General features: G+C 43.3%; 1 protein-coding gene across 3 annotated transcripts in view; it reads right to left on the bottom strand.

Annotated features, from left to right (window-relative positions):
• Positions 1 to 13,787, bottom strand: part of GGACT (gamma-glutamylamine cyclotransferase) — a 46,792-nt gene extending 33,005 nt beyond the window's left edge. The window contains exons 1-4 of one of the 3 annotated variants that reach the window (XM_045567356.1): positions 13,703 to 13,787; positions 10,154 to 10,312; positions 9,666 to 9,743; positions 5,612 to 5,705 (exon numbers count right to left, since the gene is read on the bottom strand). In XM_045567356.1, coding sequence (XP_045423312.1) covers positions 5,612 to 5,672 — 61 coding nt within the window. In that variant the 5' untranslated portion in view covers positions 5,673 to 5,705; positions 9,666 to 9,743; positions 10,154 to 10,312; positions 13,703 to 13,787. The remainder of the gene's footprint in view (positions 1 to 5,611; positions 5,706 to 9,665; positions 9,744 to 10,153; positions 10,313 to 13,702) is intronic. The other 2 variants (XM_045567357.1, XM_045567362.1) reach the window with 2 other exon arrangements.
• Positions 13,788 to 14,044: the final 257 nt, after the last annotated feature.

The following is a 14,044-nucleotide window of genomic DNA, read 5'->3' as shown; positions in this document are numbered from 1 at the left end:
ACAGATATAATAGTGCCTGGCATATAGCTTGTGTCCAGTAAATATGTAGCTTACTCGTCCATACAGAAAGCCATATATTAGTTATCTAGTATGGTTAACTGATGTTCTTTATAATGAAATTTAACCTTTTATGCACAGAAAAAAATTGTATAAATGCTTCTCTGCATTAAACACAGTGCACGGCAAATGAGGCAGCACACGCATGTTCCTAGCAGCACTATTCACAACAGCCACGAGGTAGAAGCAACCCAGTGCCCGCCGACAGAGGAATGGATAAACAAAGCGTGGCGCATACACCCACATGATGGAATATCATTTAGCCTTAAAAAGGAAGGAAACTCTGACACACACTCCAACATGGATGAACCTGGAGGACATTATGCTAAACAAAATAAGCCAGTCACAAAAAGACAAATGCTATAGGATTCCACTTATGTGAGGTACCTGGAGTAGTCAGATTCATAGAGACAGAAAGTAGAACAGTGGGTGCCAGGGCTGCGGGGAGGGAGAGAATGGGGGGTTGTTTAATGGATATAGAGTTTCAGTTTTGCAGCATGAAAAAGTTCTGGAGATTGGCTGCACAAAAATGTGAATATACTCACTACTATTAAAGTATACACTTAAAAATGGCCGAGATGTGTTTTTTCTATAATTAAAATAAAAATATAAATGATTTAAGTTTTCCATAAGAATGCAGGGTCATCATGCTGATTAATTATGGGTTGTGCTACAGATTTATGCAGTTGCTGTCCAGCACTGAATCCACATCAAGCCTCTGAATGTACTCCAGAGCCTGCTTTCTTGAATTGATACCTGGGATTTATTAGGATATAGCTGCCAAAGAAAAAGTGAAACTTTACATCTTTTGTTATGTAATATTTGCTAATACCATTGGAAAATCATAGGATGTTAAAGCTGGAAGAAACTTTAGAAATTACACTTTAAAGTTGAAGAAAGTGAAACCTACACTTTAATCAAACTAAATGATTTGCCTAAGATCATACAGGCAGTAATCACAGGAAGAGTAGGGAAAAAAGAGCAACTGTATCTCCCTGCTCCCTCTACAATCTCCTGGACAAGGCAGTACGATAGACGCCACTCTCCAAAGTCCTTACCTTTGAACTGCACTGTTTAGTACGCTGCCACCAGGGGGCAGCAGGTGTATAGTCTGGTATTCTAAAGCCCCGGGACTATAGGCTCCAATGCATTTCCATTATCCCCACCGCCCAACCCCCAGGATATATACATGCACATATATGTCACTTTATTAACACAATTCCAACAAACCTAAAGTTTAAAGGAGATCCACAAATAACTTTTTAAACAAAACAAAGACTTGGGTCCAACTGAGGTAATGTCCTTACTAAAACTACACTATTTCTGATTTATTCCAGTCCTAATTGGTGTAAAGGTCAATTAATATGCTAGTTTTAAACCAAAAATGACTTGACTGCAGAAATCCACCCCATTTTTTTTTTAAAACTTTGAACCAAACCTTCCTGGCACTTGGCCTCTGAGGCTTTGAACCACAACCACCTTAAGACGCCCATCTGGCAATCTGTCCTCAGTATTCCTTTGTCAGCTCAGTTTTTTCTTTCTGATGTCCCTACATTAGAAAGGAAGGTCTGTCAATTGGTCCAACCCTCCAGCAACTTTTCAGAAACAAAAATAGGGAGATTCAAGTCACAAAATAAAACCTACAATGCCACTGTTCTTCCAAGTAGATGACAGAAACCTGTTTTTTAAATACCACCATCCACTGGAAGCCCAACCTCAGCAACTCATGGAAGAGGCCTGAGCTTACAGACAGGGCTTCTCTCAGCCATGACCTTGCATACCTGGGGACTTTTACAGTTTCACCTGGAGGAGCAAGAGATGACAAACAACATTAACAGTGGCATTCTGGTAACTAATCCAGGAGTCAACTCTATACTTTCAAGCAATAGCCACCAGTGATCATGGTTCCTAAACCATCTAAAGGAAGAGATGCATGATCTTTAGTTCACAAACAGAAATTTGGAGCAGCCCATTTAAAAAACAACGGTGGCACTATAGTTACAGTGCATTCAAAGAAATTACTCTCTGCTTATGTCCAATTTGCTTTCATATAATTAACTATTCATACATGGCAAAAGCAAACATGGCACTCTTGGTTACTGAGGGTAAAATAAGAATGAGACATTCACAGGCTGCATATAACAAATTGTTGCAAAATGCATCATGTATTCAGATATTATTCTGTAATCTTTTGATTACAGAGCTCTCAACTGGTGAGATTTAAGAATGACTCCTGTCTATATAATATTCTGGTTTTAATTTATTTTTAGTATAGACTAGTTACCATATTTAAATGTGGAAAATCATTAGCAAACCAAAAATATTTATAACAGGTATATAAAATAAATTCAGTAATTTGTTCAAGAATTATTAAGAACAATTTTTTAAGGCTGGGCGTGGTGGCTCACACATTGTAATCCTGGCACTCTGTCTGGGAGGCCAAGGCTGGAGGATCCCTTGAGTTCAGGAGGTTGAGACCTGCCTGAATAAGAGCATGACCCTGTCTCTACCAAAACTAGAAAAAATTAGCCAGATGTGGTAGTGCACACCTATAGTCCCAGCTACTCGGGAGGCTGAGGCAGGAGGATCGCTTGAGCCCAGGAGTTTGAGGTTGTAGTAAGCTATGATCATGCCACTGCACTCTACCCAGGGCTACAGAGTGAGACTCTGTCTCAAAAAGAAAAAAAAGAATAATCACAAAAAACCCAAAATCAGATAATTAAAAATGGAAACAACAGAACTATTAGGATGGCTCAAATAAAAAACAAACTGATAATATGAAGTGCTGACTAGGATGTGGAGCAACTGGAACTCTCACACACTGCTGGTGGGAATGCAAAGTGATACAGATAACCCCAGAGAGTTTCTTATAAAATTAAATATACAATTACCATATGATCCAGCAATTGCACTCCTAGGAATCTACCCTAGAAATATGAAAACTTTTCTTTATATAAAAACCTGTATACAAACGTTTATAGCAGCTCTATTCATAATCACCAAAAACTATAAATAATCCAAATAGTGCTTTCACAAACGGACAGTCATGCTGTGGTATGTCCAGACAATGGCAATAAGAAAGGATACACACACAGATGAATCTCAAAGGCATTGCACGGGTGAAAGAAGTCAGTCTCAAAGGTTAATACTATACAATTCCATTTATATGACATTCTGGAAAAGACAAAACATATAAAGATGGAGAACAGATCAAGGATGTCAGGGATGGGGGAGGGGGAGAGTTTGACTACAAAGGGTCAGAATGAGGGAGGGTTTGTTTTGTTTCCTGGTTTTCTTGGTGGCGGAACCACTCTGTATCAGGATTGTGATGATGGTCACAAGAATTCACACATTTTAAAACTCAGAGATTTGTACCAAAAAGTCCGTTTTACTGTATATAAATTTAAGTAACAATAATGAATGAAACCATGAGAACATGCAACTACTCTAAAATGGTTAAAAATGACAGGTAAAAGAATAAGAGTCCTCTGCATGAAATCAAATTAGTGCCTGGCAAACATTAATTGTTATTAAAGAGACTTGAGAGATGTAAAAACCAAATACAATGAGTGGTTTTTTTTTATCCTGACCTGAATTGCACAGACCTTTTTTTAGAAAACTGGGGAAATCTGAACACAGTGGTAGATGATATTAAGGAATTTTTGTTCATTGTTAGGCAGAATTGTAGTTATGCAAGAAAAAAACAACTTTTAAATAAAATTCATACTAAAACATTTGGGGGTGAAATGACATGATTTCTGGCATTTGCTTTCAAAATTCTCCAGAAGCAGGAGAACAAACAAGACTCCAAAACACAAAGCAAGAGAACAAATGGAACAAGTGTAGCAAAGCCAGCACAGTGCACCCCCCTCTGATGCCAGGTGGCTGGCAGGTGAGGGCCGTTAGCTCCACTTCCGAGCATGCCTGGAAACATTCATAGTACAGCACTGAAAAAAGGGGAGAAAGGAGAGGAGGAGGGAGAGGAGGAGGCAGGGAGGGAGGGAGAGGAGGCAGGGAGGGAGGGAGAGGAGGAGGGAGGGAGGGAAGGAGAGGGGGAGGGAGGGAGGGAAGGAGGGGGGAGGGAGGGAGGGAAGGAGAGGGGGAGGGAGGGAGGGAAGGAGAGGGGGAGGGAGGGAGGGAAGGAGAGGGGGAGGGAGGGAGGGAGGGAAGGAGAGGGGGAGGGAGGGAGGGAGGGAAGGAGAGGGGGAGGGAAGGAGAGGGGGAGGGAGGGAGGGAGGGAAGGAGGGGGGAAGGAGGGGGGAGGGAGGGAAGGAGGGGGGAAGGAGGGGGGAGGGAGGGAGAGGGAGGGAGAGGGGGAGGGAGGGAGGGAGGGAGGGAGAGGAGGAGGGAGGGAAAGAGGGCTCATCTACTTGGAAGTGTCTCTGTCTCTGCAGGAGCCAAGCTAAAGCCAGTTTGTACCTAACTGTTACGCAGAAAGGGCAGGATGATGTTTCCACTTGCCTTTCTTCATCAGGGGTTTGCTGTTTACTCAGGCACAACTAAAAGACCAGAAGAAAAGGACAGGAAAGGGAAATAGATGTTTTCTAAGTAAGGCCTGGATCACAAGGTTGACTTCAAAAACCATTCATTTGATAAGGAGATACTGACACCTCCAAGTCACAGAGAAATCTGAGCACCAAGAATGCTCTTTGCTTGCCATGATAGACAGCCACTGCCTTTGCCTCTGCAGCTTAATCCCAAACACTGCCAGTGTTACCGATGGTGGCTTTGTTACAGTCCTGCCAAAGCAACACTATAAAACACCTACACTCGCCACCTCTACACTGAAACCTGGGACACTGGAGTTCAGAATGTGTTCCATTTGCCTCACACACTTGCAGGTTAGCACAGATGGAAAGTGACCACAGAGACTAGAGAAACCTAGTAAGCGGCAGCAATGAACCGAGCTTCTGGAAAGTTCTTGCAGCTGGTATATTCACAGTGTATCACAGTGGATCTCAAGCACTGGGACGCTAGTGCACCTGGTTTATCTCTGAATCCACCTGACATCCACTGTAAAAGATCTTGCTGTTCACAATTCTTCATCTGATTGTCACATTAACAGCGACTTAGACTTTGTAAATATTTCCAGGAATGCCATCCAGTCGTTCTTTATTCATTTATAAGATACTCGGATTTCCTCTCATAAGCTTTTACTAGGCTTTCATAATCTGTATCCAACTTTGCAGAAAACCGTATCAAAGGAGAAAGAGTAATTCAAAGCAGGCAGTGGTGATTATTCTCAAAAATAATGGCTCAAATACTTTTCCAATCTCAATGCTCATAAGTTAGTGACACCATCATGAGATGTAGAAATATTAATAACTTTCATTAACTTATCTGCCGCATATACCTAAGTGCAGATGACGAAAGCAGGGAGAGGAACTTAACACTCCAAAGCGTAATCGGAACAGATAGACATGAGCACAGCATCGTATGAGAAGTTCTCTCTCATCTACTCTACTACACTCTCATTTATTTACTCTGGCTTGACTCAAAACATCAGAGTTCCATAAAAACACTCTCGACTAACTGGAAATGAATTCTTTCTTACCAGGTGCCACGACGCGGAAGGCACTGTGGCGGAACCGAAACGAGGACAGCGTGGTTCCCATCCAGCCAGAGCTCACAGTCCGCCAGTGTTCAGGCTCATATGAAAAACAATTAATCACACAAGACAAAATAACATGAAATTTAAATAAGTAAAATAGCAGCTGCAGCAAAACATCAACAGTGTGCAGGGGCAGGAGTTCCCACGGCTGTGGGGTGGATAGGTACCCCAAAGTGAAGGCCTCGGAAGCAAAGTTTCTCTCTGATCTTACCTCACCCTCCTGTCTCTGGCCCCCCATCCTCCCCCAAGGCTAGCCAGAGAAACCATAATCCCTCTTCCCCAAGGCGGATCTTAGAAGCCAGACCTCTTCCAAAGCCAGCCATGAAACCTAAAAATAGGACTCCCATCTTCCCCCTGCCTTTCTGTGTAACAGGGGGTCATAAAGAAATTATGGAATGAGACTCTCATTCCAGAGGGGTCCTGGCCCATGCCTGGAAGGAGGAAATGCTACAATAGAGAGGCCAAGAAGAATCCAAACAGACAGGCCTGGCTGGGTTTCCCCACTTGGTCTATTTCCATGAGCTCATACCCTTTTTGTCTAACTGTGTTTTTTACATGGCTGTCCTGCTTCACCGAACCTCAGCATAAATATGGACAGCCGCCCTGTGTCTTTGAGTTTTCCTTCTGAAAGCTCCCATGCCATATAAAACTATGATTAAATAAACATGTTTGTTATGCTTTTCTATTGTTAACCTGTCTTTGTCATAGGGTGTCGGCCATGACCCTTATGATGGGGAGAAGAGGGAGTCGAAGAAGGCTTCTGACCGCAGCTCAGTTGAGCTCTGAAGAAAGGATTTCACGTGTGGAACCAAAGTCTCCTTTCATCCAAAAGCCCCTCCTTTCAATGCTGAGGAAGGAGGGACCTGAAGGGTAAGAACAATTCGAGTGTTGAAGAGTAGCCTGAACACACCTGGAGGATTATTAGCACCTGGTCTTAAAGTACCTGCCACAAAAAGCCTGGAGAGCTGCTCAGATCCTGCGGTGACTATTGTATGACGAAGTGAGGTAGACTGAACAAAGGCCCCCACAAAGTCGTCCATGTCCTAATCCCCAGAACCTTCGAATATGTTACCTAACACGGCAAAGGGACTTTGCAGGTGTGATTAGGTTAGAGATCATCCTGGGTTATGGGGGGGGGGCTACATCCAATGGTAAATGTCCTCATGAGAGACAGAAGAGCAGACAGACACAGAGAAGGGAGCCGAGTGAAGACGAAGGCAGAGACTGGAGTTAGGCAGCCACTAGCCAAGGCAGGCCCGGAGCCACCAGAAGCTGGAAGAGATGAGGAAGGGTTTTCCATAGAGCCTTTGGAGGGAGTGTGGTCCTGCCCACACCTTAATATCTGATTTTGGATTTCTGTAAACTGAGAGAGAATAAATCTCTGTTGTTTTAAACCTCCCTGTTTGCGGTAATTTGTTACGGAAGCCCTAGAAAACTAATACAGTTACTAAGTAACTCTTCTATCAAGTCAAGATAGCAAATGCTGACCTGGCTTCACATGCTCAGTGCGCTACAACAGCCAGGGTGCCAAACTGACAGAACTGCTGTGGGAAGCCATGGAGTCTCCACGCTGTAGATTTGACAGGTAAGATATTCTCAAGGTAGTACAGTCTCATTTCAAAGAAAATAACTGGCCCAGTCCACAGTTTCAGGACTAAAGGTAAAAGGAACTGTACATAAACACTGGACTGTAGTTGATCCAGTTGGCTGGTCTAAGTTGGTTCCCACAGGGTTACGAGTTAGTAGTTCTGATATTGCTATACACGGACATGAGCACCGAACAAGTAAGCGTATGGCTGATGGAGACAGCCAGGTTTCCCACTGCTGGAGCAGGAGGTCACAGACAGGCCCATGGTCCATGTGGTAAAGGACGACAGCTGGAGACACCAGTGTGAACTCAAGTCTAGCCTACTACAGACACAGATGGCTACACACAGAAGTACTTATACATATGTGCATATATACAGGTTAGTATACTTATATGGTTCTTTGTTCTGTCAGCTGAGGGGACCCAAAAGTGATGACACTGCAGTAGAAATGAGCACACCCAGCATCCAGCTCTTGGTTTCTAATACCGTTTCCAATAGACGGAACTGTGGCTTCTTGGAGAAATGGCTGATTCTAAGACTGGTGCAGGGAATATATAAGATGAATCTGGAACATCTAGTAGGGCCAGAAAGCAAGGAAGTGCTCAAAAATAAATAAATAACCAACCAACGCACAATGATGGGAGTTATGTCAGAGGGACACAGATGCCAAAAGAGAGAGCTCCCAATGGGCAAAGCAGGAACAACTTGAGGAACAAAACAAGTAGTATTGGATTATAATTTAAAGTATAAAATAAATATCCATGAGTCCATAATGATATAAATGACTGAATAAATAAATGTGAGAAAATAGAGAAATCTGTTTGTGCAGAAAAAATTACAAATACTTTATGTAGATACTTCACCCTCAAGGAGGTGAAACATAACTCCTAACTCCTCCCTTCTTAAGTGCCGGGTGCTCACAGTGACTTTCCTTGAAAGGGTACAGTATGAAAAGAGGGGGAAAGTGTAATTTTACAGCAGACAAACCTGACAAATCGGGCAGGTCATCGAGGTCAACAGCAAAAGGGATAAGTCACGTTGACAGTATGTAGCCTCAATATGATGTGATGAAACAGCACTTTACCTCTTGGTCTTCCTCCCCAAACCCACACCCCTGGCAGCAGAGATTCTTCATGTGGTGAAGGATAAAGCAAATGACCAATTATGCTACTGTTTTTGGGAACTGAGATTTTTGAAGTGGAAGAAAGAGGTATGCATATAAGATCTACGATGATAAACAAAAAAACCCTGTAGTCCAGAAACAGACTTGGAAGTTATCAGCATGAACTCATGAAATATTTTATCCCAAACAATGTTTTCCTCTCTCTCTATCCATGGAAATGGCTTAACAACAACTGCCAACCCACTAGCAATGAGCACCCCATGGTCCAGATCATGGTCTCTAAATACCATTTTTCAATTTAAAACAGCTAACCAGGGTGCCTTGGACAAAGGGCTGATTCCAGGTTTGGGGCAGTAAATCTGACCATGACTTCCTCTTGCTGTTGAGATAAACTTCAAAACTTAGTATGACCCATAAGACTCTCTCCACCTTGCTCCCTTTTCCACCCCATCTCCTCCCTGCCAATGCTTCAGCCACACTCACCTCCTTTCATCTCTTCAAATCTGTGACTGGCAGAATAACAGCCCCTCCCCCAACAAAGATGTTCATATCCTAATCCCTGGAATCTGTGAATATATCATCTTATATGGCAAAAGGGACTTCACAGATGTGGTTAAAGTTAAGGATCTTGAGATGCAGAGATTAATCTGGATTATCCAAGTGGGCCCAACCTAATCACATCCATCCCTAGAAGTGGAAAACTCCTCCTGGCCCAGATCCGAGAAAGAGAGATGTAATGATGAAAGCAGGGTCAGAGAAGGGCAACACTGTTGGCCTTGAAGACAGAGGGAAGGGCCAATAAGCCAAGGAGTGTGGGCAGCCTCTAGAAGTTGGGAAAGGAAAGAAAACAGATTCCCCCTAGAGCCTCCAGAAGGCTATTATCCCCATTTTTCAAATGAAAAAGTTCAAAATTGCCCAGCTAGTCAGTGGCAGTGCCAGGATTAGAAGTCAGACAGTCAGACACAGGGGTTGGTGCCCTTAACCATGACACATTATTTGTCTCCCATGTAAGAAACATAAGTTCTAAGACCTTGTGCATTTATTAACACAATACACACAGTGTTCAGAATGGCTTAATAGCTGCTGAATATGAACAAATCGGACAAAGAAGCATTTTTCCTACTACTGTTTTTTAAAGAAAACATTTTACTATGAAAAGTCAAATATATACAAAACTAGGGGTAATGATATAACGATTCCTTAAATACCCATCTCCCATCTTTGTCATTTATCCACACACGGCCAATCTTAATGCCCACATTTAATTAGCTTGGTATTATGTTATCTGGTGGAAATAGTCCCCCTTCAAGAGTATTCTTTTTCAGAATCACAGGTTCCTAGTGTTCAGTACATGTTCGTTTATCTGTGTTAACATGGATTTTAAAAAGAAATCTTAAAATGGGCAAGTCTTTCTAAGCAAAACACAAAACAAAGAAACTGTAAAGGGGAGGTTGACACTTTTCACTATATAAAATTAAAATTTTCTGCAGAGCACATTGTACACAAAGTATAAAAAGGGGGAGGGAAATATTAATAGTTGTAATATATTTGAGAAAAAGTTAGTATTCTCAATGTACAAATAATTCTAATAAATAAGACCACAACCTAACATCAAAATGGATAAAGTAATGAACGTACACGGTTTCCCCCTATTATTCTTAAATGACAAAAAGACAAGGGCTTCCAGCTGGCACTATTAGTCAGCATACTTCCTCTGGTGCTGTAGAACTTAGGAACAATGAACATTCTAGAATAGAGGATAACAGTTCTCACCTGTAAGCCTGTACCTTCAGAAACGTGTTGCCTTGGAATCCAGCACCACAGTGAGTCTTAGAAGCTTCAGAATCTTTCCACAGGACACAGGGAAAAGCATGCCGACTCACACAGAGACCAGAAAGTCTATGTGGCCCAAATATCCAGTTCTTAGACCTGCTGGGAGGTGAGATAAGAGGAAGTCAACAAAAGAAAATTGAGTGTTTAAGAGACAAGGAGCTTAAAAGCAAAAACAAATGAGTCAATTCTCCATTAGAAGGCAATCTCAGACACAAGGAAGGAAAGTATTTCCATTCAGTGGAAAAACATGGCCCACACACTCAAGGGGCCAAGGAATGCCTTGAATAAAGTTTCCAATGACCTAGAGAAGGGGTTCAAAGTTCTCGACCTCCTTCAGAAATAATAGCTATATCCTTTCCTACAAGTAAGGAAAGTAAGAAGAGAAAGAAAAAGTGTGTTCTCAGCCATCAGGCAAAGCCTATTTTAGTAACGTTGAGCTTCCTTGATGAGGGTTTCCAAGTCTTTTAAAGTCTGATAAATTTAGATTTAAAAGAATTCAAACCACTTCTGAAGTAGACTTGCCAAAAATGGTGAACATGAACCTAATTAAGCATTCAGATCTAACTTCCAGTTTACAGGAAATAGAAGGGAGAGAGGAGCAAGCTAAACCATACTATCCAAAAAGCAGCCAAATAAATCCTGAATGTACATCATGCTATAGGCAATCAACCGAGTGACATCAATAAATCATTGGCATTAAAGAAACCCACCAGGACTGCTCTAGACCAGGGTCAGCAAACTATGACCTGTGGATAAGTTCAGCCTTTGAGTGGGTTTTAAAACAAAAACCTTTGAAAATTAAATATTATTGGAACACCGCCATGATCATTCATTTCCATATGACCTTTTGGAATACTACTTTTGCATGACAATGGCAGAGCTGAGCAGTTATGACACAGACCACGTGGCCTGCAAAGCCTAAAAAAGCTGTATCTGGCCCTTCCCAGAAAAAAATTGCCAACCCCCTGCCCTAGGTTGAAAGAGAAAGCAGATATTCAACAAAATACCATGTGTGGTTCTTGATTTGGATTTGGATTCACAGAAACCAACAGTAAAAATAAGCAAATAAGTGTTTTTGAAGCAACCAGGAAAATCTGATCATGGGCTAGGTTTTAGAAAACTCAAAGAATTATTGTCAATTTCACTAGGTGGTGGTAATGGTATTATGGTTATACCAGAAAATGCCCTTTCTTTGGAGGTGCACACTGAACTATTTAGGAGTGAAATGTTACATTGCCTGGAATGAACTGCTTTAAACTTCAACCACAACCAAAAAAAAAAAAAAAAAAGATAAAGCAGACATGGTCAAACAAGAATTGTGAAATCTATTTGATAGATATTAGGAAATTCATTATATACGTCCCTGTGCTTTTATGTTTCCTTAAAATTTTCCGAATACAAAGGAAAAAAAAATCAGAAAACCTTGATCAAAAAGTCGAGTGTATCACCAGAGAGCCTTTCTTTCCAGGCACCCCTCTGGCTGCACCCCTCCCCACAGAGAGTCCAGCCTCATTCAGCAAGCCAGCTGTTCGCTTTTCTCTTAACACAGTTTCATTTTAAGCTTTTTACCTTTTCTCAGGGTGTCTACCCCCAGGAACACCCCTTTCCACTCCTCTGCTTATAAAAATTCACTCTCTGCTTAAAGTCTGTTCCAAATGGGGCCTTCTCCACGGCCTTTGGTGTGTAATCACCTCCGGGTTCCAAGGGCACACTGCCTCTGGTTTCACTCTTCTTGGCATTTTAGCTGTTTACGTCTATTATCTCACAATGCCATACAAACCCAAGACTTCCAATAGCCGGATCTTTTCTGTAAATCCACTGGAGGGGGTATCATAACACATTACCCGGAGCAAGCTCGGCCTATACAGCTCAGAGGTCCAGGGCAGAGCCTCACAGCCTAAACAAGGCTATCTCACCCTGGGCAGTTTTGCTGACGATAGAGACCTTCAACTGAGTAACAAATTCCTGTTCAGCAAGACGCTGAGCTGTCATGTTTAACTGAGGGTCTCTTCGTAAAATCCCTACTATCTAAGGTTTGCCCAGATGAAGAATGTTCTAGAGAGGACTGCTAAGATCGCTGATTTTGTCCTTATTGTCACCTTTCCTTGAGCCCAGTCCCTCTTCAAACACTGCTGCACTACACCTCCATGCCAGCCTGCGGGGTGTCCTGACCCCCAGTAAAGGTCCTGGCTGGCAGTGGGTACAAAGCCTTCCGATGACTCCACTTCAAGAGCAGACATGAATTGGAGCTTTCAAGAGATCTCACTCACTATGTCAAATAAAGAGTAAAACGAACAGACAATTTAACAAGTTAAATATACAGGTTTCTATCACACTTCTAGTCTACTTATTGCTACCCACTATCCAAGCCCACCAGGAATAACCATCCTCTCCAGGACTAGTATTAATAGTTATGGCCCTGGTTAGTAAGGTCAACAACTAGTCCATACAAAAATCTACCAATCAGAAATTAACTTAACTTTGCAAACTTGGCTTTTAAAATACAAATGCTCTCTGCTAGGGTAGAGTGGTCTGCTTATTCAGGAAAATCAATCGGGCTTCTCCTGGCAGTAGTTTCAGGAAAACAAGGTTTTGAGGGAAAATGAGGGCAAACTGCATTTCCCTCACTGACTCCCTATTAGCATTTCAATAAATTGAATGGGGCCAGGGAAAAGTCTTCCTTTACAGGTAAACGTACATAAGAATGTGTGTGCATGTGCTTGCACGCAGCAAGACCTACGCTTTATATATGTCAATCCAACTGATTTAGACATATCCTTTAGTTTTTAATTCATGATTTTTCCCTGTGACACTAAACTAAACGAATAACCTGTTTTTGTTTTTTTTTTAAAAAGGCTCCAAGTCTAGTGCATTTTCTTGACACTTCGGTACTATTCACTTAAGCTTGGTGTCAAGAAGCTGTGTTCAAAAAACACCTATGTTGGATTTCGAGTGAGACTGTGGCTACCCTTGGCCACCAAAGCAAAGCAGCAATGATAACCATACTTAGTAATCAAGAGAAAGGGCTCCAAAGAATTCAGGTGTTTCACTAATGACTCCAAAGAAACCTAAGATAATAAATTCGCAAATGTCATTAGTTTTTAGATTTTTTTTTCTTAATGCAGCTTCTGGTCTCCTCACAAACGGGTGTCTCTAAAATTAAAAACAATTTCCGAGAAGTGTTAGCCTCATTCAGCTCAAAGGTCCCTTTATGACCACCTTCTGAACAGTCATCACTTTTCCCTCACTAGGAGCGAGCAGCGCCTAGGCCTGCAGCCAGTTCCTAGCTGTTTGTGCCCTTCGCCCAATTTCGCAGTCGCGTCCCCCTGCCTCCCGTGGAGCAACTGGGCCGAGCGGTCACGCGTCCCCTCCCTCCCGGCCGGCCGCGCCCCAGGCCTCGCTCCCCACCGCGCCCGGGGGACGCCCAGACGCCGCGCGGGGGGCGGGGCCGCCCTGTCCCCCGGTCCCCGCCCGCGCCCGGGGCCTCACCTGCCGCCCAGCCGGGACCGTCGCTCGGAGCCCGCCGGGGCCGCGGAGCGGAAACGCGGGGCGGGGCGGGCGCGCGGCACCCAGGCCGCCCCGGGCGGCGCCCCCTGCAGGCGGGACGCGGGCTCGGCCGCTCGGCCGTCCCCTCCTACCCCCGCGCCCGGCTCACGGGGACGCCTCGCCGGGAACACAGCGCGGCCAACTCCACACACCTGGGGACGACCCGCACCGGTCACGCACACCCTAACACACCTGGGCTCGCGGCTCAGCCGTGAGTCCACGTTGGACCCAGACTCAGCTGGCCCACGCCACATCAAGCACACAGACTCACAAACGACTCCATAA

This window comes from Lemur catta, chromosome 13, assembly GCF_020740605.2.
Source record: "Lemur catta isolate mLemCat1 chromosome 13, mLemCat1.pri, whole genome shotgun sequence".
In the NCBI taxonomy this organism is placed as follows: Eukaryota; Metazoa; Chordata; class Mammalia; order Primates; family Lemuridae; genus Lemur; species Lemur catta.
Note: the sequence above shows the minus strand (reverse complement) of the source record. Positions and strands in the feature narration are given on the sequence as shown.